The following is a 23,739-nucleotide window of genomic DNA, read 5'->3' as shown; positions in this document are numbered from 1 at the left end:
AACCTACTGCACATTCACAAACTGAACTTCCAGCAGGCTTTAAGCTCCCTTTCACTCAGCAATTCCTCCACTCATGTATCATTTTCCTCAGCACTGAACCTGCCAGCATCAGTGAAATTGGCATCCATGTCAGTTTCAACATCATGTTTCTTTTCTGTCACCTTGTGACATGAGCACCCTTCTGGACTGCTGAAAAACCACATTAGCTCTGTCAACCACACTCCTAAGCTCTTCATTTTTATGTATTACCCAAGTGTTGCTGTGATTTATTGAACGTAGAACAGCCCAATATACTTAAAGCACTTTATCTCTGATATCCCAAAACCTGTTTGAATTTTAATTCATATTTTCTTTCAGTATAAAGCAGGCCATTTGGCCCATCTAGTCTGTTCCAAATCTTAGGGTAATCCCAGTCCCTAAATTAGTTCCCCGTCTCACATCCCCATCAGTTGCAACTGATTCTCTTACTACACACCTTCACTAGGGGCAACTTATACCAGCCAATTAGCATGCCCATGGGAAGTGGGAGGAAATCAGACCACTCGGGGGAAACCTATTTGATCAGAGGGAGGATGTGCAAACTCCACATAGGCAGTAATGGAGATTAGGATCAAAGCTGGATCACTGGAGCTGTACAGTGGCAACACCTGGTGCGCCACTGGGATGCCCATGAGACAGATGAGGTTTCAAATGGGCTGTTCTTGGCATTGCCCATGTCAGATATATGTACATCATGGAAACATGAATTCATTTATTATGTGTCTCCTAAAGCCTATGTTTATATCAAAGTTAATGAAGATCAATTTTTGGTCTTCAAACACCAAAACCATGGGTAGTTCCAGTGGTGGTAGATAGTGCACATCACAGTTGGCAACTATAATAGATAAAATATGGTATGTGAACCTTATCCGGAAGACTTCAAAGAATAGACATGTCTTCCAATTATCTAATATGGGTGAAGGAAATATATAGAGACTTTGGTTAGCTCAAGAAAATAAGATCTCTGGAAGGAGCTTATCTACGGAAAAACAATATGGAAGATCAATGAGAGAAGCCTTCAGATGAGCTAAACATATATACAATATTACAAATTTGTAAAGCCAACAGAATGAGATGGCACAGTAATGTAACTAATAGAGCTGGTGTCTCATAGCTCCTGTGACCCAGGTTTAATCCTGACCTTCAGTGCTGTCTATGTGGGGTTTCCACATTCTCAATGCAACCACTTGGATTTCCTCTGGGTGCTCCGGTTAGCTTCCACATCTCAAATACAAGTGGTTAGTAGATTAATTGACCACTGTAAATTGCTCCTGTAAACATGTAGGGGGGTGATAGAATCTGGAGGTTGATTGAAATTTAGGGAGAACAAAATGGGATTAGTATTACTATAGGATTAGTATAAATGGGTGCTTGAGGGCCTTAGTGGATCTGTTTCCATGCTGTCTGACTCCAATGTTAGCAATGACTGACTCCAATATTGAGGAGAGAATTGAAAATAAAAGTAGGGAGGTTATGCTATTTTATACAGCATTAGTGAGACCACATCTGGAGTATTATGTATGGTATTGCTCTCTTTTCTTTATTTAAGGGAAGATATAAATGCATTGGAAGCACTTTAGATTAATTCCTGGAATGGGTGAGTTGAGGTATAAAGGGTTAAACTGGCTCATATTCACTGGAGTTTAGAAGAGTGAGAGGTGACTTGATTAAAACAACTCAGATTCTAAAGGGTCTTGACAAGATGAATGTGGAGAGGATGTTTCATGTTGTGGGAGAATCTAGCACTGAAGGCATTGTTTCAGAATAAAAGGCCATATAAGACTAAGATAAGGGGTGATTTTTTTTTCTCTCAAGGCTTTGGAGCTCTCTTCCTCAATAGATCTTTGAATATTTTTAAGATAAATACTTGATATGTAAGGGTGTGAAAGATCTCCATGGTTACAATTGGATCAACCCTGATCTTATTAAATGGCAGAGTAGCCTTGAGGACTGAGTGATGTACTCTTTCTCTAGCACATATGTTTGTATGTAAGTCATGTACAATTTAAGAAGTAAACAATTTTTGCTTCTATTTCAAGGGATTTTCTACACAGCGGCGATTATTGGACCGGCAGCAGGCTACTTACTTGGAGGCTTTTTCCTCCAAATGTATACTGAGATAAACACCAAGTGAGTAACAACTTTGTGATTTATTTTCTAACATTAATGCCTGCAGGAGTGCAGGAGTTGTCTTACAATCCAGACGTTCTGAGAATTTTATTCTATTTTGCTGCCACAGTTGATTTGCTTCCCTCATGTAAATCTGTTTCACAAAAGCCCAGGAGATGTGACTTTTCTCAGTCTTTAAAATAGTTGGAGCCTAGCTCATAAATGCGGTGTGAACAGTATCTGAGGTGCTCACCTGGAGTTTTTTTCCCTTCCATCTCCTGGTTTTATCCTTTTTTTAGTCATTTCCCATTTGGATTTCTACTCCATAAGTCATTAAAACCTTTCTGTGGCTCAGCCCCAGTAACATCATGTTTATTGTCTATTCACTGAAACATTACTTGTGAGTCAGATCCAGAGCTCACCTCCCATCGAAGCATGTCTGCATCACAATTGACTGTGAGGCTGTCTATCACAACCATACACTGCCCTGAGATTACCTCTGTGTTGATGAGGTATTGAGCAATTCTGTGTTGCTAAATTATTCATTGCTGTAATTCTTCTTTCTTTATAAATCAGCTTTGTGTACTTTAGGGATGAGAGGAACACAGTTTTGCTGCCGATGTCAGTATAAAGTACTCCCATGTCCTTGACAGTGGGTTTTGATGCTGAGTAAAGTTTTTTCATAAGCACCTGTGACTCATCCCCAATCCAGACACTGTGGTTCCCTCCTGACAATTTTTGACTGCCTTCAGACTTTTGCTAAAATTTCCTACTTTGAAGCAGTTGATTTGTGTGACTGCATCTATCCCAGATGTTCTGCAGAATGCAGACTGACAATTATGAACATTTTGACAGTGAAACCCAGCCAATTAATTAGTTAAGGCAGTAAATGCTTGAGCTATGCAAAATACTCTTTGACCCATTTCAGAACTCTGTAGCAAGCTGGTTGATCTCGGGCATGGCAGTGGTGCAGGGCTATCGGTGATGGACTTTTATTTGCTGAAAGCATCCGGAATGTACTTCATAAATTGCAGAAAGAAATTTGAAGTAATTAAGAAACAAGCAATATCTAAACTTCAGGATCTTTCAATGTAGGTGAATCAAAATGGCTCAAATCATCTTTATCCATGCTAATTTATAACTTCAGTTATGGGAACCTAGTATTCTCACCCATCAGAACAGCCACTTCTTATTGATGAGTTCCATTTTGATGAGAAATGTTGTATCATTTAGAAATATTGGTACTTTACTGAGAGTATTAAATAGCTTCCTGCATTTTTCCCTTGTACAACTCTCTGACAGATAACACAAGCTTGTTATGACTTGGGTGACCATAGTGAGAAGCTTGGCTGTTGCCTTCCCCATTTCCCATCCTATCAGTAGGGGAACAAGGTCAGAGCTATAGTTTGGTGGCTTCCTCTGATGAGGCATGTTCATATATTTTGAAAACATTTTGTGTCCTTTCTCACTTCAACTCCATTTCCTTTGTCCACCTGGCTTCTTGAACTTGCCTAACGAATCTTGGTCTTGATAGCAAAGGAATTACAAACTGCCACTAATGCCTTTTAGTGAAGGGAAAACCCCACACTGTGTAAATAATACATTTTAGGGCCAGGCTTTCCTCCTTTCAGGTAGTTATGTGTTTATGGAAATATCTGATGACTCAGATATTGCTGGCACACTCTTCTGCTGCTGATGCCTTTCAGGCAGATTCCATTGCTTTAATTAGATCCACATTTCTGATAGGAAAGAGAATAGCACTTGGATCTATCCCATAAGTCACCCATATATTTATTTCATTTGGTGCACATTTCCTCCACAGGCATGTACTTGCAGTTAGTAGCACTTGTGTGCAGAGTCCCTTCATTCCAAAATGTATTATATAATTTTGTAAACTTTGAATTGTCCTCCATCTCAAAATGTCCAACTAACATGTCAAATGAGCTCCCAAGTTGAAATTGGATTGGGGCATTCAAGTCAGTAAAATAAATTACTGTAATTGGTGTCATATGACAACTGGGTGTTCCTTGGGGATGATGAAGTTTTCTGCAGCTTTTTCTCAGGCTTTCAAGGTAACCACACCTGGAAACATCTGTTAGGTTCCTCATTAGCAACCACCAAAAAATAACAGTCTCTCTGCCAAACTGGGCTTCCCCGGTACCTGGCCCATTCAGGTTCCCTAGACATGGATGCAGTCTTGTCATCCAATGCATGAGTCAATTCACTTTACCAGAGGGCAAGTTCCTCCTCTGAAACCACCACAACCCTTATAACAACATCTGGCTGGGACTGGTCCCACCCTCCTGGGATTAACCCACAGAGGCACTGTGTGCATGGTAAGCAACTAGCTATGTATTTTGCTAAGTGGCTGAGGTACCTGCAGAGACTGGTAGCTCATCAAGTTATTGAACTACAGGCAGCAGTACTGATTCTGTAACTAAAAAAGATTTTGTTTTTATCCCCATTTCACACATCCTCAGGGATTTCCTGCAAGACAAATTGAAACATGCTTAATACATTGAGATGAGATTGGAATAAAGACAGAAAGTGCTAGGGGGGAGAAAAACTCAGCAGATCAGGCAGCATCGATTGAAAGAGAAACAGTTAATGTTTCAAGCCTGACACCTTTCATCTATACTGAGAAAAAGAGAGACTAAGGAACTTAACTGCCTCTTAATGGCCACATTATTTCACCCTATCAGAGAAATTCCCTTTTATTACCCTTTGCCCTCCACTCTATCTAGACTAGTTTCTCTTTATCAGTTCTGAGGAAGCGTCTCAGACCTGAAACATTAACTGTTTCTCTTTCCACAGATATTACCTGGCCTGCTGAGTTTTATCAGCATTTCCTATTTTTATTTCATGTTTCCAACATCTGCAGTTTTCTTCAGATCAGATGGGAGTTGTTAAACTGTTTCCTTTCACAGATATTACCTGGCCTGCTGAGTTTTATCAGCATTTCCTATTTTTATTTCATGTTTCCAACATCTGCAGTTTTCTTCAGATCAGATGGGAGTTGTTAAACTGTTTCCTTTCACTTACCTGTTTCCTTTCACTCACAATAAACCAAAAAAAACTCCATACTCCTCTTGAAAGCACAGGAAGGCGGAGTATAAGACCAGGTTCCCACTTGCTGTCCGTCTTATTGAGAATTCTTATCATTCTAAGGATCAAAGTGGGTGACCTAACACATCCTTGCATTGAGCTCCATCCGCTACAGTTTTGCTCATGAATTTAATGTGACCTTTGCTACTTTCTGCTCTCATCTGTAAAATTTACTTAATTCATAACTTAATCTCGTGTAAATTTTAACATGGTATCATCTATTTCTTCAAACAAGTGACCAAAGTATACAGTGCAAGGCTGAAACCCCAACATAGTTCCCAGGGGAACCCCAATTGTTACACTTCACCTATTAAACATTCTTCTAATCCTAACTCACAATCTCTCATGTATGCTGTAACCAATTACTAATCCATGTCCACAAGTTTCCTTTAATTCTATGCTAGTAATCTCTTTGAAGAACCTCAGTAAATGGAAGTCCATTCAGACTTTAGTGGAAATCAATGGAGACATGCAATTTAATGTGTTAAAAAGAAACTCAACCATTAAATATAACTCAACTCTAAAATATTGCACGTGAAAGAGAAGTGATTTTAAAATATATTCTGAAACAAAGGAAAACTCATTTAGAATTTGAGCCACGTATTGACAGCTGGGCTTTGGGACACAGCTGTAAGACACCAAAAATCTACTTGAAATGAATATTGAAAAGATTTAGGAAAAGAGCAGTATTTGGCATTCTATTGGCCCCAGATGAGAACATTAAGCCAATAATTGCACAAGGGACAGTTTGATCATCATCTATGCTATTATTTCTGTACTCGCAACAATAAAATCATTCAAATCCCTGCATGAATGTTTTGGCATCAAAGGTACGGTTGCTAAACTTCTGATGACACAAAGGTAGGTAAGGAAGTTAGTTGTGTAAAGGACATAGAGGCTTCAAATGGATAAAGACAGATAAAGTGAGTGGGCAATGATCTGTCAAATTGAGTATAATGTGGGAAAATTTGAAACTTCGCATTTTACGAAGATAAAAAGGAAGCATGTTATCAAATGGTGAGACATTGCAGAGCTCTGAGATGTAGGGGTCATCTGGTGTCCTAATGTGTAATTCATTATCAGCTAGTATGTGGTACAGCCAGTAATTAAGACTCGTAGAATGTTGTCATTTAATGCCAAGGACATTGAGTATAATAGTATGAAAGTTACACTTCAAGGTATTGGTAAGACTACATCTGGATTATTGTGTACGTGTTGGTCTCCTTCTATAAGGAAGGATGTAAATGTGCTGGAAGCAGTTCAGAGAAGGTTTACTAGATTAATACAAGGAATGGGTGGATCAGACAGGCAAGGCTTATATTCTTTGGAGTTTTGAAAAGGGAGAAAGGACTTGATTGAAAGATACAAGATCCCAAGAATTCTTGACAGGGTGGATGTGGAGGCAATGTTTCCTGTTGTGTGAGAATCTAGACCTAGGAACCTCTAGGGATTACACATGCCTTCCTGTGTAAGGTCTCTAGCCTTAAGGGATCGCCCATTTAAGACAGAGACGAGGTGTCATTTTTCTCTCAGAGGGCCTTGAGTATTTGATATTTGCTTCCTCAAAGGATGGTGGAAGCATGGTCTTTGATTATTTTTAAGGCAGAGGTAGATACATACTTGATAAGAGATTGAAATGTTACTGAGGTCAGCAGAAGTACAGAGTTGAGGTTACAATCAGATCAGACATAATCTTACTAAATGACAAAGTAAGTTTGAGTGGCCTCCTTCTGCTCCTAATTCATATGTTTGTATGTTATGAGCATCCCACTGTATGGTCGAAACACTGAACGAATGCTGAATTTGAGTGATTAGTGGATGACATAGTTTCTTGCTACTGCAAAATCTAATAATTGTTTTTACCTTTCAATTCACTTAAGACAGCTGCATTACAACACCTGCTTCATTGGTCATAATGTGCTTTATCTTTGAAAATTCAGTTATGTGTGGGTTATCATCTAGTTCTGAAGTTATTAGTGAGAGTGCATTTATACACTAATCTGTGTGAACTGTGGGCAACGTTCTCACCTCTGAGTCAGAGGTATGGGCTCAAGTCCCACCCTAAGGGTTTCACCACAAAAACATCGGCTCCCAGTTCATTGCAGAACCGTGGGATGTTGTACTACTGGAGATGAGATTGTTCAGTGAAGACTTTACACCGAGGAGTTTCTAATCTCTAGGATGAACATAAAAGATGCTGTGGCTCTAAATTGAGGAACTGCAGGGAAGTAATTCACAGTATCCTGGCCACTACTTATCCCTCACTCAAAACCACATTTGTAAAGTAATCTGCTCATGGTCATGTTGCTGTCTGTGGGAACTCAGTATTCAGGTTGAATGTCTGCGAACCATTCTTACTTGGCTGTAAAGCACCTTGGGATGTCCAGAAATGGAATTAGAGGTGCTTTATAAATATAAATACTTTTTCTTCCTTTTTCTTTCTTTTACTAGTCTGAAATATTTGAAATCCATTCAAATATTTTTAAGGATATGGGCTTGAATTAATTGACTATTATTCATAAATGTTTTGTCATGGAAATGTTGCTTCCCATTTGAATAATGTTGTGATTGGAGTGAAGCTAACTGCTGACCTTGGTTAATGCAGGGTTAACCTTACCCCAGAGAATCCCCTGTGGGTTGGGGCATGGTGGATCGGATTCCTTGGAGCTGGAGCGGCAGCATTCCTCGTATCTATCCCAATCCTTGGTTACCCTCGACAACTTCCAGGTACTGAATCCATTATCATACGACCACAATATTGGTATAATAAAGCTGAGCGCACTTCCACACAACTAATTTGTGACAATTGTATTGAATACATTACCCATTTATGTGATGTGCTAAATACCTCAGTTAAAGTATGAAAGTAGCTTTTTAATACAGAATAATTTGAATGCTTGTCACAATGAATTCACTTTGAAAGGCAAGAATCTGTGTCTGAATTTTGTTTATCTTATTAAATTGGTTGATAAATGTGAAGTAAGTGTGAACATTGTGAAGGCTGCAAGCTAGTGGATAAGACAATGTTTCTGGATGTTATTTATATGAACACCCAAAAGGCATCTGATACAAGTCCCTGATAAGGCTATGTTTGCTAAAATTTAAAACTCAAAATAGAAGCCATATTATTGACCTGATTATAAAAGTGTTTAAGCAACAGCAGCCAGGAGGGATAATGGGCAAGTGGTCAAATTGGCAAGAAGCAGCAGTGTTCCACAAGGATCTGTGTGAGCCTCAATGATTCACTGTATGTGGTTGGTTTTAATGATAGACCAGAAACAAAATATTCTAGTTTACTTAGGCCAGTAATATAAGCAGTGCAAATCAAAGCATTAGATTGCAAAGATATCAACAGATGAATGCATGTGAATGCACAAAATCGTGGCAAAAGGATTTGATAAGAACATGTCAGTTTATCCACATTGGACCTAACAAGATAAAGCAGAGTACTTCTAAATGGAACAGTAGATACACAAGACTTCAGCTTTGATGGAAACAGTTCACTGAAAAGTCATGAACAGATGATGAAAATAATTACAACAAATAAGAATGCTAATGAAATGTTGGTCTTTGTATCTAGAGGACTGGAATATGAGAGGAATGAAGTTGTACTGTGGGTTATAGTACAAAGGACCAAATGGGACCGGGTCACAGAGCAGCCATGGAGACACAAAGACTCGGATGCTGGAATCCGGAGCAACAAACAGTCTGCTGGAGGAACTCAGTGGGTCGAGCAGCATCCAAGGGGGGGGAAAGGAATTATTGACATTTCAGGTCAAAACCCCGCATCAGTTTCACAGAGGCTGCTCAACCTGCTGAGCTCCTGTGGCAGATTGTTTGTTGCTATAGATTGGCCATGATCTCCATGAATGGTGGAACGGGTTGAAATAGCTGGCATTCGTGTGTAACTGTCCCCTATATTATTTACACCCTGTATTGCAGAAATATATACTACTGATTTTTTTGTCATATCAGTATCTTCTATTCCCACCCCATATTCAGTAAAGTATTTATGTAAATGAATACACAGCAAGAAATGCCCTGCAAGCAAATTCACATTCTCATTGCTCTAGAGTATATGGGCCATGCAACACCCTACTGTGGGCTTTGCACACCAGTATGGATTACAAGCAGCACCCGTGGAGAGACATTTTGCTGGACAGGATCTGTGGAAATGAGGAGTAGATGGCTACTTTTATTAAATTGTGATATTTTGCCTGCAAGCTCATCTACAATTATTTTCATCCTTCTCTAGATGTCTAGGAACTTGCATAGTTGGCCAGGTGACGGGCACAAGAAATAATATTTTTAATGCATTTTCAGGACTATTAAAACAAAAGATGCAAGTTTCACTTAAAAGACCTCAATAACTGGAAGACAAGAAATAAATCTCAAATACAAAATATTTTGTCAGTGCTTTACTTAGATTGTACTGACCTTTTCAACAATGGATCCAAAGCTGTGCAATTATGCTGCTACATTTATAGTAACACAAAGCTGGTTCAACTGCATGTTATTGCAAGAATAGCACTACACCTTAGGTCTTAAGTCACCACCTGAATCAGGAATACTCATGTGAGACATAATTACGATATTAGTCTATTAATGTATAAAAGAAGTGTCAATAATTAAGATTTTTAAGATCAATGTGCAACAGATTTTCTTTCACTGCAGAGTGTTTCTGAAAAGCAAAGATAGCATCCAAGTGAATTAATGCATTGTTCATTTTTCTCAGACTGTGACATGTCCATGAATACTAACAAGCAGACTGATACAGTGAGGAAACTGAATTCTACATAACAACAAGAGTGTAAAAGCAAATGGCTTTGGTATCATTGTTAATGATAATGACAGTTTACAAATCTGAACCTCCTGCACATACATCTCAGTGCCCCAATCAATCAGAGTCACATAAACGACACATAATGCAATGTTTACTGTGATGTCACGCGAGATGAGCTTACACCTTTGCAAGGCTGAGGCCCAGAAGCACAGGATCTATTCTCAGGCTACACCTACCAAGACACAGCTACAGCTGTCTCCTGGGCCATATCAGGCTGCTGAAAGTTGGGCCCAAGTGGTTAAGCAATAAGAGCCACTGCCAGAAATTAATTTTGCACCACTCAGACTTGAGTTGTAATTCAAGTGCACTGTGAAACTGTCTCACTAAGTCCTATAACAGCTACTTGGATGCCATGAACATTTCATGAAGATATTAACTGCAACAAGTTATTAATGGCCTGTTAGATGGGCAAGAAAGTGAGACATGCAAGTTTTTCCAGTTGCTGTGAGGCAATATTTTTAAGCAGGGCGAACAAGGCAAATGAGTGCACAATAAATGGGAGCATAAAGGAACAGAGGGCTTTGGGGTGCATGTCCAGAAGTTCCATAGCTGAGGTAGTTAAATAGGCATGGTGTTTATGTAAGAGAGAGAGCTCATTTTATGAATTAGGCCATAGCTAGAGCAGTACATGCAGTCACTGCATTACAGCAATGAGGCAGTAGCACTGGAGAGGTTGATGAACACGTTGTCAGGACCAGAAAAAGATCGACTGAACTAGGATTCCTTCACTTTGGAGTAGTGGCAGGTGAGGGGAAATTTAAGCGGTGCATAAAATTATGAGCAGCCCAGACAAGATGAATGAGAAGGACTTAATTCCTTTTGCAGAGATCTCCATAACTAAGGTCCATCCATAATATGAGCTATTTGGATGAGAGTTGAGGGAAAACATTTTCAGCCTAAGTGCAATTGGAATATGGAACTTTCCACAAATAGAAATAGATTGCCTTATCGTGTTAGAAAAAGCTCTTGGATGAGCATGTTGTATTGTGGCTCTGGAATCCATTTCATTGAAGGTAGGGATACTAATTGTGGATGTCTTTTGCACTAGTTGAAATAGGGATGTAGGAAGCCCAAAGTAAAAGAAACATTCGCTCTTATCTCCTCAATGTTTCAACGTGAGTCAGAATATTAAATAGCTAAACTATAAAAACAAAAGGCTTTCAGTCAAATTCTTGTTTTTACTGGCTAATTTTATCTGGGACAATACAACTGCTACAATTAGGAAATGAAAATTAGTAAACGTTTCCAGTCCCTACTGCCCTGTTGCCAGTGTTTGTTTGTGAATGTCAACTCGATTACTTCTCTGACCAGAAGTCCATTAGCACTGGGGGGAAAAATTCCTTTAAGGCACAAAAAACTCAACAGGAAAATTGATTCATCCATAGCGGACAAGAAAATTTGAAAATAGCCTTGCATCAAAGCAGGAGGTGTGTAGAGTTGGCAGATGTAGTAGTAGGACCAAGTATTGGGTGTATGTTAGAACCCAGCAAAGGAGGGCCAAGAAATTGATTTTAAAAGAAGTGAGCAAAGTGAAAAAAGTCTTAAGAATTAGAATGAGAGAGGGTGGTGAGCAGACACAAAAATATAGTGGAATAAAGTATTAATCCCCAAAATCTGTATAAATGTGAAGTCAAAGTCAAGTTTATTGTCGTATGCACAAGTACATCTCTGCACAGGCACAATGAAAAACTTGCAGCACCATCGCAGGCACATGGCCTCAGTACATCTGTAGAGGTTTGTTAGTGTTCAGTGTCAAGCCAAACCTCCTAAGAAAATAAAGATGGATCCAGGACAGGTCATCTGATATGTTAATGCCTAGGAATTTAAAGCTGCTGACTCTCTTCACTGCCAATCCCCCAACGTAGGCTGGCGCATATTCACCCTCCTTCCCCTTCCTGAAGTCAACAATCAAATATGTAGTTTTACTGACATTGAGTGAGAGGTTATTGTTGTGGCATCACTCAACCAGATCCTATCTCCCTCCTGGTATTTTATTTAAGTAGTATGTGAACTACATACTACCTGAGTAAAATACCAGATATAGTTTTTATTTTAGTGGATGTGAATTCAGGTTTTATAATTCTCAATTGTTAATTTGGATTGCTTTGGTAAATTATTTGAAGGTTGAGGAAAGCTTGTTTAAATGTTGCTGACAAAAAAGTTCATTAATCACAAACTGAAGATACGCCAGCTCTTCAGTATTTGTTTCATTTACAAATACATTATGCTGAACATGTTTCTGAGTGTTGGTGTAGCCTTTTGCTTTGACAACTCAGCTGGATGAAATATGCTCAACAATCATTTCTGTCTGGCATAAAAAAATAAACCTGATGCCAAGTCTCAACCCAGAACGTAGGCTGTTCCTTTGTCTCCGTAGATGCTGCTTGACCCGCTGAGTTCTTCCAACAATTTATTTTTTGCTCCAGATTCCAGCATTTGAAGTCTGCTGTCTCCAATCATTTGTGTCTGTTTGAAGTAAACAAGTTTAAAACACTTGTACAGTAAAACATCTTGACCACAAGGTGTCATCATATCTGTGCTGAAAACTTGAATATGCACTTTTTTGGTTATGGATTGCCCAGATTTTCTATCTGCTGGACAATTTTTGCCTTTATTATTAAAGGGATTGAAGTATAAGAGTAAAGCAATGTTGCTGGAATTACTATAGGGCTTTGGTTAGGCTGAATCTGGAGTATTTTCCTTAAAATCTACTATATTTTCATGTCTTTTCACCTCCCCCCCCCTTTTTTCACACTTTACTCAAATTCTAAAGTCATGGATTTCTAATAGGAATAAAGTTTAAGGACACCAGTAACCTTCCTGTACCTTGTCCTTAAAACGATCGGACAAGGACGTTAAAGCTGATAACTGCATTCCGTCACCAGCTTTGGCCGTGCCTGTGATTTTGGAGTTCCTTAGCTAAGGAATGATATGTCTGCCATGGATGGAATGCAGCAAAAGTTCACGCAGCTGATTCCTGAGACGGAGGGCTGGAATTGTGCAGCTAAACGAGGTTCAGCCAACAAAGTCTTCATTCCCGAGCTTTTGAGGAACGAGAAGTGACTTTAGAGAAACATATAAAGTTCTTAAGGGATGTTTTCCCCATTTGGGCATCAAGAAATAGGAGACAAATGTCAGAAGAAGGCTTAGGACTGAAATGAGGACTGTGATTCTAGACTTCAGTCTTATTTCACTTGTATAGGGCCTTGATGACACCACACATTGAGTACATTCAAGATAATTTTGTAGATAATTATGTTGATCTGCAGATGATGTTGCAAAGATATCTCTCTGATAATCTTAATATGACTGAATTTAAATGTTCCAATTTTCTTGTCATAACAAAATAGACTAAAAACAATTGCAAGTCATTTACAGTTGGATTTTCTTTCCCTCTACACTGATTTGCCCATCTTTGTTTAGACCACATTTTACCTTACGCCACTGTGAATTGAGCAGGAAGCCTATGCTGAGATCTCTGTCCCAGAATACTCTTGATTTTGGTTGCTAAAACTTTCCAGAAGTGAGCAGCAGTGTTGCAACTGTTTTCAGCTCTCTCTCTGCCTGAAGAAATGTTGTTGTTGCTGCTTGTAATCAGTGAAACCATGAACCTAGTTTGTGAGAGTCAGTGGTTGTGAGTCTTTCACCTGTCACACTTGGCCTACGAAGTTGTTACCCTTTTCCCCTCTTTGTCTATGTATGGTGAATTTTCTTAATGCCATAAGGAGAACCAAATGGACTTATATATTTTGGTTAACCCATAGTTTCTACCTTATGCAAACTGAGCTGTAATCCAGAAACTGGTTTCTGTGTTGTGGAGTTTGCAGTTAACTCGAGATAGACCCAGTGATTAGGGAAACGATGATTATCAAACAACTGGCATTTGGAAAGTAGTTGAGAATCAGCAGTTTCTTTCATCAGTTTCCTTTATCAGATACCCATAGATCTCACAGCTCATTCTTGACTTGCTGATTTCCTGGACTCGGAAGTGTTGCCTCATTGGTATTAGTACTGGCTGTGCACCAAACACCAAAAATGCACTGTGGAAGTTGCCCCCTTCCTTTGCGCTGATATTACAGTTAAAAATGCAGCATGTATCCAGCATTAGGCAATCTATGTCTGAACTGTAGTTCAGTGAGACTCTCCAAGGAAGGTATCTAATTTTGTTTTATTTTGGAGTCAGCTTCAGCTTTGGTATCCAATTTACATTCTTCGGATGCAATAAATTGTCACAACACCAAATCCGTGGTATGAGATCCCAAGCCACTGTACTCATCTCAGTAATAATATACAACACCTAAAACTATTAGGAAGGTAAAATATTTAGCTTTACAGAACAAATAACTTGCAATGAACCATTGCTTTGGGACTGCCTGCAGCAAACCATTGTTTGGCAATGATGAGGCATACTGTTAAATTTTAATATCCTGCTTTAAATCTTCATCCTTCCTTTTTCGTGCCCAATGATCTCTTTGATTTTGTGTTTTGCATCCAACATATTGTGACCTGAATTTTTCCACATAAACTCTTCTTAATGTGGATCACCCATTACCCAGACAAGCATCTGGATATCTGCACTCTACTGCCACCCTGTGGAAGTCAAATAAGTGTTCATGGGCAAAAGCTTTACTCTTATCACCAGGATTGCAGAGTGAGGCAAAGCCATTAAATATGTTAACCCTTTAATTGGCGACACCAAGACTCATCTCCACTTGCCAGAACTCGTCAGGAGTGGTGCTTAAGCCAATAACCCTATACACTGTCTTGTTTCAAAATGGAAACATTAGTTTGCTAGTTAATTGCATCTCCAGTGTTAAACAACTACCCCAGTTAATTGCATCTCCAATGTGAAACAACTATTGTTCTGATTCAATAAGGACATAAAAAGCCAGAAATACTCAGGTCAGGTAGTTTTTAGGAGAGAAAAAAGGAGTAAACATTGAAGATCAATTAACTTCCATGTGTTTCTGTGTTGTGAGATAACTTTTAGCCTTCATCACAGTTATTGCACAGGCAAAACCAACCCAACATAAGGAAACCAGTGAAGGGATCATTACAAAATTATAGCTTGTGCTTGTGGTGTAAGTTCTAATATTACATTTTTTCTTCCGTGTATTGCTATTCGATAACAAAATACATAATTCTAACAAGTAGTTAAAAAATAATAACTTAAATATACTTAAAAGATTTGCGTACATGCATTCTTAGTGTTTGGCACTGAGGTTCATAATTGATAAGTAGTAGTATATTGTCTTGTGGAGTCCACAGCTAAGCAGCTTTTCTGTAAATTAGAGTCCCAACGGTATATGGCAATGAGGGTCTCGGAAGCTCATCAACTGAAGGATGGGAGCCAGCAGACTGCACTGGAACCAGATTTTGGGAAGACATTAAGAGACTTGCCCAGGTAAAGTGCAATGTGGAAATGACTTTGTTTAATTGCTTGTTACCTGCATCATGCCATACCCTGTTTACTAAAGTGTAGATCCTTTTTGCAAAGATTCTGCTCACTCGGCAAATTCTAAATCATACACCTGGAGATGATTCCACGTTATAAGTGGCCACTATCAGCAGTTATTTGATAAATTGCATGGTTGCCACTATATTACTGAGGCTGGAACCTGTAAAAGAGCCTTGATTACATTTTTCCCCTTAATCTTCTTCCTTGCCAAAAAGCACGAGAGCCACATGTCCTAAAAAAAAGTCATGTCTTTTCATGTATAATCTTGTGGTTAGTTTTTAAATGTATACAGACCATCAAATTGTTTAATCAGTCAGATTGTTACTGATTGGGAATGCTTTCAAGAATTGTTTAAAATGCACAGAGCAATTCAATACTACCACCAACTCTCCTAACGGGGGAGAAAAAGGCCAAAGCTTAACTGATTTCTTTTTGCTCCTTAATTTTTAACTTAGACACAGTTTTGGGAGTTAGTTGGTGGGTGGGAGTGAGTGGAAAATCTGCACGAGAAGCAGTACTCAATTGAATTTCTATATAAAAAAAACTCCCAAAAGAAAACTAGGGATTTATCATGTGGATTGTGGAGTCCACAATTTTTCTTCTGGGTTATCTTTGTCTGCACTACGTGCCTGGACAATATATCTATGATTTTCATCACACACAGGTGGTGTGACCATCTGTCCATACAAAAATAGGGTTTTGCAATGTGCGTGAGGCTTTCTGCCTGTTATGCACATTAATGACTTCAAAGTGAATATAGGAGTTATGATTAATATGTTTGCACTTGACACAAAATTGGCGGTGTTGTTGACAGTGAGGAAGGTAGTCTGAAGCTGTAGAATGATATTGATCAGCTGGTAAGCAGGGCAAACCAATGGCAGATGCAGTTTAATCCCAATAAGTGTGAGGTAATGCATTTTAAGGAGTCTAATAAGTGTAGGAATTTACTATGATTTGTAGGGCCAAGAGAGTATTGAGAAACAAAGGGATATTGGTGTACAAATCCAAAGAACCCTGAAGGTGGCAGCACAGGTGGAAAGGGTGGTGAAGAAGTCATTCGGGATGCTTGGTGCATAGAGTATCGAAGCAGGAAGGTCTAGGTACAACCTTTTAAAACCTTAGTTAGGCTACAGTCTAGAATACTGTGTGCAGTTCTGGTCACCACATTTTCAGAAGGGAGGGTACAGAGGAGATTGACCAAGATGTTGCCTGAGATGGAACGTTTCATTATGAGGAGAGACTGGACAGGCTGGGTTTGTTTTCCTTGGAACAGAGGAGGTGAGGGGGAACCTGATAGAGGCATACAACGTTATGAGATTCATAGATAGGATAAATTGTAAGAAACTTTTCCCTATGGCGGAGGTGTCTAAGATCAGAGGGCATAGGTTTAAGATAAGGTATATGAGAGTTAGAAGGAATCTGAGGAAGAATATTTCCCATCCTGAAGGCAGTTGCGACCTAGACCACACTGCTAAAGACAGTGAGTCATCTAAGTTGCAAACAGACCTTGACCAACACCTCTCCTCTCTCCACCCTGACTCTTGCCCTTCCATTGATTACTAATCTGATCTTCCCATCCAAGCTTGAGCTTCACCCCCAGGAGTCAATAATGACCTCCTTCCCCACCCTGTGTGTATGTCCCACCACACACACGATATGCATGTCCTGATCTTTATCCCACGGCTTGGGCCCCTTTTGCTGCAGAACTAGGAAATGGCAAATCAGCATGCATTCCCTGGCGCAAATCATTATAATCTTGTAATTTAATAAATTTCTTCTGTAATTCAGAATGTGTCAAAAAGCTCATGGTATCGGGAGATGAGTCCTATCTGGGTATGTGACAGATGAGTTCGCCACCAGCAGTCACAGTCGATTCCACTTCAGCTGCTTTTCAAAATCAACACATATAATTCCTTGAGGCAATACCGTGCATCTGTGCGTGCTTACCGTGGATTGTCTTGGAAACATCTTTCTAGACAACCAGATTTTGTTTGTCGATGTGATCTGATTCCAACCAATATGTAAGAGAGCAAAGAATGCTTAGCATTATGTACAGATACAGATATTTATTTATTAGTCACATGTACATCGAAACACACAGTGAAATGCGTCTTTTTGCCTTACTGAGAACGTGCTGGGGGCAGCCCGCAAGTGTCGCCACTCTTCCGGCACCAACATAGCATACCCACAACTTCCTAACCCGTACGTCTTTGGAATGTGGGAGGAAACCGGAGCACCCGGAGGAAACCCACGCAGACACGGGGAGAACGTACAAACTCCTTACAGACAGCGGCGGGAATTGAGAGCAGGAACAATTTAATTAAATATAGTCTCTTTACCACAGAAAGATTCCAGAGGAGTTCATTGGAAAGCAATTGGACAATTGATGCTAAGCCAAAAGGGGGAAACTAACACCTTACTGAAAGGGAGAGTTTACAGTGGGTCTTGAAGCAGGATAGGGAGGGAGATTGAGAGATCTAAGATGGGAATTTCACAGTTGCTGTGGAGTGAATTGAACTCTGGTCTCTGAATTGTTAGTAGTTTAGTAAGGTAACCACTGCACCACCACCACGTACATTACAGTGAATGGAAGAAGACAATGAAAAGGCTTCATGAGGGAATTTGACTGTCAAGCTGTTTATACACCTTAAAACCCACTTGCATGACCAATCTTTTTTTAATCACAGGTCAGCATTGCTGTTGCTGAGGAATCCAACTTTCATCTTTCTCTGTCTGTCAGGAGCAACTGAGGCGACTCTGATAGCTGGCATGTCTACGTTTGGACCCAAGTTCCTTGAATCCCAGTTTGGTCTGAGTGCCTCTCAAGGTGCAACCCTTTTTGGTAAGAAGGCAATGATGTGAGCCGAATTGACAGCCTCACATTGCATGAAATTTATTCATGGATTCTAGTGCAGGCAGAGTTTAGGAGTTCTTGTTTTATTCCCTTTGACAATGGTTTCTGAGTGAGAATGGGTTTCAAAGTAAGCCACTTAATTAATGGCAAGTGAAAATCATAAGAAGGATTAACCATACACCAGCCAACAAAGACTGGTAGAAATTCATCCTTAGTTGCAAGTGCTAAACATGCTATATAGTCAAATGTACATGTTGGGTTTTGCTTCCAAAATTTCTGAAATAACATACAATCTGCATATGCTATTATTGTGCATTTAGGACATGCAACTGAGGATGAATTTCTACTGCATATCCTTTTATAAAGGTAAGGATCTAATTTACTCCGCTGTTGGGGGATATGACTGTACTCCAGCCTCCAGTTTAGCAGATATTGTTCATGGTTTTCTCCCCTTACATACTGTCCATTTCTCATACAAATCTGCCAGCATTTGTCCCTCTCCTCAAATAACTGCAGCTCACTGCCCTTGCAATTACAGACCAATTTCCAGCTTCCCACTGTTTCAATTCGTTGTCCGTGTTGGAGCTTTTCAAATTTGTTCCCGTTTTTCCCAGAACCCCTCCAGTCAGGTTTCTGTCTCAGTACTGAAACAACACTTGTTATCAGGGTCACTAATGGCCTTCTGTGATGTCCCACAAGATCTTATCCTTGCTCCATTTCTGTTTCTCATCCATGCAATGCATCTCAGTGACATCATCTGAAAACATGACATCTACACTGTCACAGCCAACACTAACCCTTAATCCCTCCTCTTATGTTGCTTGTCTGACATTCAGTACTGGATAAGGCAGAATATCCATCCAATTTAGTATTGGGAAGGCCAATACTGCTGTCATTAGACTACATCACAAACTCCATTTTCTGACCACTCATTCCATCCCTTTTCCTGGCAACTCTATTACACTGAATCAGATTCTTCAAAACTTTAATGTGAAATATAATTCCCCAGGTGAGAATCATACCATAGATCCTTATCACCACTAAGATGATCTGTTTCTGCACAACACTGCCCCTGCCTCATCTTCAGAAACAGTTATCCTTGTCTTTGTTGCTTCAAGACCTAACTATTCTAGCACATCCCTGCCCCGTCTTCCAAGTTCTACTGTTCACAGTTTTGAACTCATCCTAAACAATGCTGCCCAAGCCCTAAATTGCACCGTTCCTACTTCACGATATGCATTTTCTCCAAGTTGAGTAGTGCCTCAATTTTAAAATTTCCTGTATTTTCTGAACTGGATTAACTCAGTTCAGAAAATTTGTAGGAAAACTCTACTAAATTAAACTGGATTAACTCAGTTTAATTTGGTAGCATTCTTCTACAAGTCCAAAACCGATTTGTACTATTAATGATGACATAGGCATGAAAGTGAAATGCCCAGTAAGTGTCCTAATTTATGGGCATAGAGGTTAATTCAAAGAGCAAAGTCTAGTTTTATACTTGGGTAATAAACCTGCTTTGCTATCAGGTGCTCAGGACTGTTTGACCAAAATGTATGTATACAAAGCTGAAACTGTAATAAATATTTAATCATTTTTATTTTATCAACAATGAGTATTATTCTAGGTGTCAATGACACAATGGCCAAATGCCAGGAGGAAAGCACGCTGTCTCCTCTGATTCAAAAGAGTTGTAGGTTCCTAGCCTACTACAAAGAGTTGAATGCAAAAAATCTAGCCTGGTACTCCTGAAGAAGTGCTGCCTCATCCAATGAGATATTAAACAAAGCCTGTTTCCTTTCTTGGATGTGCAAGATTCCATCCTGCTATTTGAGAAAGAACAGGGGAGTTCCCTTGGTGTTCAGATGAATGTTTACCTGCTAACAAGCTAAATCAGTTTACTATTGTCACGTGTACCAAGGTACAGTGAAAAACTTTGTTTTGCATGCCACCCATATAGATCATTTCATCACATCAGTACATTGAGGTACTACAAGGGAAAACAAGCTTCACTAAAAGTAGTGACTATCTAGTCAATCTCACCTTGATGTTTGTGATAGCTTGGCACACAAATTGCACTTCAAATTCGCTGCAAAGTATTTCATTATATTGCAAAAGATGTTTCTCAAATTCTTTTTATTACTTGCTGAATGCACAAACTTCTTTCCACAATTTCAGGCTACATCGTGGTCCCAGCTGGTGGAGGTGGTACATTCCTCGGTGGATTTATCGTGAATAAATTAAAACTCCGTTGTGCAGGAATTATCAAGTTGTGCATAATTTGCACATTCATCAGCCTGTTAGCTATTTTCATTGTCTCCATTCACTGCCCTAACATGCCTGTGGCTGGGATCACTTCAACTTTCAATCGCAGGTATGAGCATCAAGTTAATTTTCAAATTTAATTTATGCTGCAACTGTAATAAGCATATCTTAGTTATTATTAATAAGTTAACTATTATAATCAATGTGTGACAAGGTCCATGAAGCACATTGCCTTCATCTTAGCGTTTGATTAATAGTATTAATCCATCAGAATTTCCTTATTATTGACTTTTGTTCTCTGCTTCATCCACCATTGGCTTTATTTCTTATACACACTCCACATATTTTCCATTATATCTTTAATATAATGATAAGCTGCCCAGTAATTTAACTGATGAATAGCAACTGGCAGTCTTCTGTGGTTGAGTAGGAGAACCTGTTGTAGCTTTTTTTGCTTTATCATTTACAGGATAACATTTGTGGAATAGTTGTAATATGATTATTATGTTGTCCTCCATATGAAATTAAAGAAATGCAATAAAACAATTTCTAAAGATTGAACATGGAAGATGTGTGAATAAGTCACTTGTTTAGTACCTTAGTGATGTGATAAACTAAAAATGTTGCTAAGTGACATAGAGACATGTTTATTCAACAGTTTTTATGATGGTGCAATCAACATGACTGCAAGTTGCAATGCTGAGTGTAACTGTTTAATGGAATTGTATAATCCAGTTTGCGGAGCAGATCGTTTAATGTACTACTCACCTTGTCATGCTGGATGCACAGAATTCAATTCAACGTTGTCATCAAATGGCAGAAAGGTAATTTTTAAAATCATAATTTGCATTTTTATCAGCAGACAAACTTGGAAGGGGCTACAAATGCTTTCAAGTTGTATGTACCCAAGACAAACAGTGTATAAGTTGACCTTCCGGGTATTTTTGGAAGATGCTAAAATGGGGAAAATTTCTATATTTATGCAACTGGTAAATGTGTACATCTAATAAAATTAGGCTTGGTAGAATTTAACATTTTTTGATTTATGTTCATATTTTACTAAACACAAAGCCATGAAATTGCAAAACATAACGTAGTACAGGATTAATGGAATAATTGTTTCTGAACTCTTTAAATCAGTGACCTAAAAGCTTGTGGAGAATAGAGTATCTTAAACCCAGGAAAGGTGGTTTCCTATAACTGAAGTCCCCGAAAGACGGAACAGCTTATTCGCCAGTGCAACTTATAATTGTTAAAGTGCATGTGACTTATAGGTTTAATGAATGTTATTCTCAGCTAAATTTGAAAAATAAACAGAATATGTTGGAAATGCTTAGGAAGTCAGGAAACATTTGTGGAGAGAGAAACGGTTAATGTTTGAGGGTGTAATTGGGAAAAGTTATAAATGAAACGACTTAAATTGCAGATGAAAGAGTAAGGAGTGGAACTGAGATGATCACCGATGTTCAAACTGAATTGCAGAGAGGCTCAATTGGTTGAAAGAGCTACACTTCTTTCAAGAAGTGGCATGAGTCATTTCTGTTCAATTCCTCCTTATAAACATGGTATTATTGTCCCAACAATTGCCTCTACTGGTCTGAATAGGGGGAGAAAATTTACCAGGACAAAGTTTGAGAACTCTTTGCTCATCTGTTTTTATTTTTAATCCCAAGCAAAATGCACTCGGCATCAGAATATTATTTCCATTCCCAATATATCTCACACAAAGCAGGAGAAAAAACTAAGTAGCACTGATGACAAGTATTCAGAAGAAAAACTATTGACCTCTTAGGACTAAAATAAAATGTTAAAACCCATTCTAATGTTTTACATTGTTTTATATATCAAGATGAATATGAATGGAATGTAAAATAATATGTAATACTGAAATATACATGAAGTATCATTTTCTTATAGCACTGCCTTTTATGAAATATTTGTGATTTTCACTGTCTTTAAATATGTTTCATGAATCTGGGGGTAAAAAGCTTAGTGAGCCAATATATTATAAACATAACTGAGTGCAACTGAACCATCTAATCCCATTTTTCCCCCATAATATCAAAACTTATTTTCCAATCGCACAGTCTATTTGGAATAAGGATGAATCTAAAGTCTTTCCTTCCATTGCTCACGCTGGGAAACCATTCCAAATTTTGGAATTTTGCAAAGAAGATAATTTTCTTTAGAACCCAGAATTATCTTTGACAGTATTCCTTTGAAAAATATTTATTTGATCTGAAGTTATGCTTCCTAAGTTAGTTTATCAATAATATCTCAGTTTCATTGTTTTTCCTCAAAACCACTCAGTACTAGAAGCCATCTGCAAAGTTGATGGAGGGTACCCAAATCCACGCATCAATCCCTGTCAGTGAACAAGGCTGTGATAATTTAAATGTCCGTGTTACTGCATTTTTATCAAAATGTGTAATCTGTTGCTGGGGTTATTCAGCCATAAGGAATGAACATATGCTGAATAGATTGTAAGCTGCCAAGTGTTGGAATAAGATAGCATTGATTTGCAGAAAGTATTAACAGGAAGTATATCCAGTTCCAGACAAAGTAGATTAAGGCAGTGGTTTTTGTAATGGGGTTTGCAACCTTCAGTTGGGTCATGGGATGTTTAAAAAAAATGAATCGTCAGAACAGATATGGCAAGTATTGTGGGACTCAAGGAATGTAGATAACAAGTCACTTGCCTTCATCGGTAGGAATATTGAGTACAGGAGTTGGGATGTCACGTTACAGCTGTACAAGACATAGGTTAGGCCACATTTGGAGTACTGTGTTCTGTTGTGGTCACCCTGCTGTAGGAAGGATGTCATTAAGATGGAGAGGGTGCAGAAAAGATTCATAAGGATGTTACCAGACTGGAAGGCTTAGGTTAAAAAGAGAGGGCGGATAGGCTGGGACTTTTTTCCCCTGGAGCAGAGGAGGCTGAGGGGTGACCTTATTGAGGTTTATAAAGTTATGAGGAGCATAGACAAGGTGAATAGCCAAAGGCTTCTCCGCAGGGTAGTGGGAGTCCAAAACTAGAGAGCATGGGTTTAGAGTGAGAGAGGGAAGATT

General features: G+C 38.9%; 1 protein-coding gene across 7 annotated transcripts in view; it reads left to right on the top strand.

Annotated features, from left to right (window-relative positions):
* slco4a1 (solute carrier organic anion transporter family, member 4A1) overlaps nucleotides 1-23,739 on the top strand; it is a 135,954-nt gene that overhangs the window by 101,276 nt on the left and 10,939 nt on the right. For all 7 annotated transcript variants that reach the window (XR_007957607.1, XM_052031569.1, XM_052031571.1 and 4 more), the window contains 6 exons: nucleotides 2,079-2,169; nucleotides 7,859-7,980; nucleotides 15,389-15,500; nucleotides 18,242-18,396; nucleotides 20,584-20,779; nucleotides 21,329-21,494. Coding sequence is in view for 6 of the 7 variants with exons in the window: in XM_052031569.1 (XP_051887529.1) it covers nucleotides 2,079-2,169; nucleotides 7,859-7,980; nucleotides 15,389-15,500; nucleotides 18,242-18,396; nucleotides 20,584-20,779; nucleotides 21,329-21,494 (842 nt within the window). In the remaining variant the exon portion in view is untranslated. The remainder of the gene's footprint in view (nucleotides 1-2,078; nucleotides 2,170-7,858; nucleotides 7,981-15,388; nucleotides 15,501-18,241; nucleotides 18,397-20,583; nucleotides 20,780-21,328; nucleotides 21,495-23,739) is intronic.

Source organism: Pristis pectinata, chromosome 16 (assembly GCF_009764475.1).
Source record: "Pristis pectinata isolate sPriPec2 chromosome 16, sPriPec2.1.pri, whole genome shotgun sequence".
Lineage (NCBI taxonomy): Eukaryota > Metazoa > Chordata > Chondrichthyes > Rhinopristiformes > Pristidae > Pristis > Pristis pectinata.
This window is presented reverse-complemented; position numbering and strand designations above follow the sequence as displayed.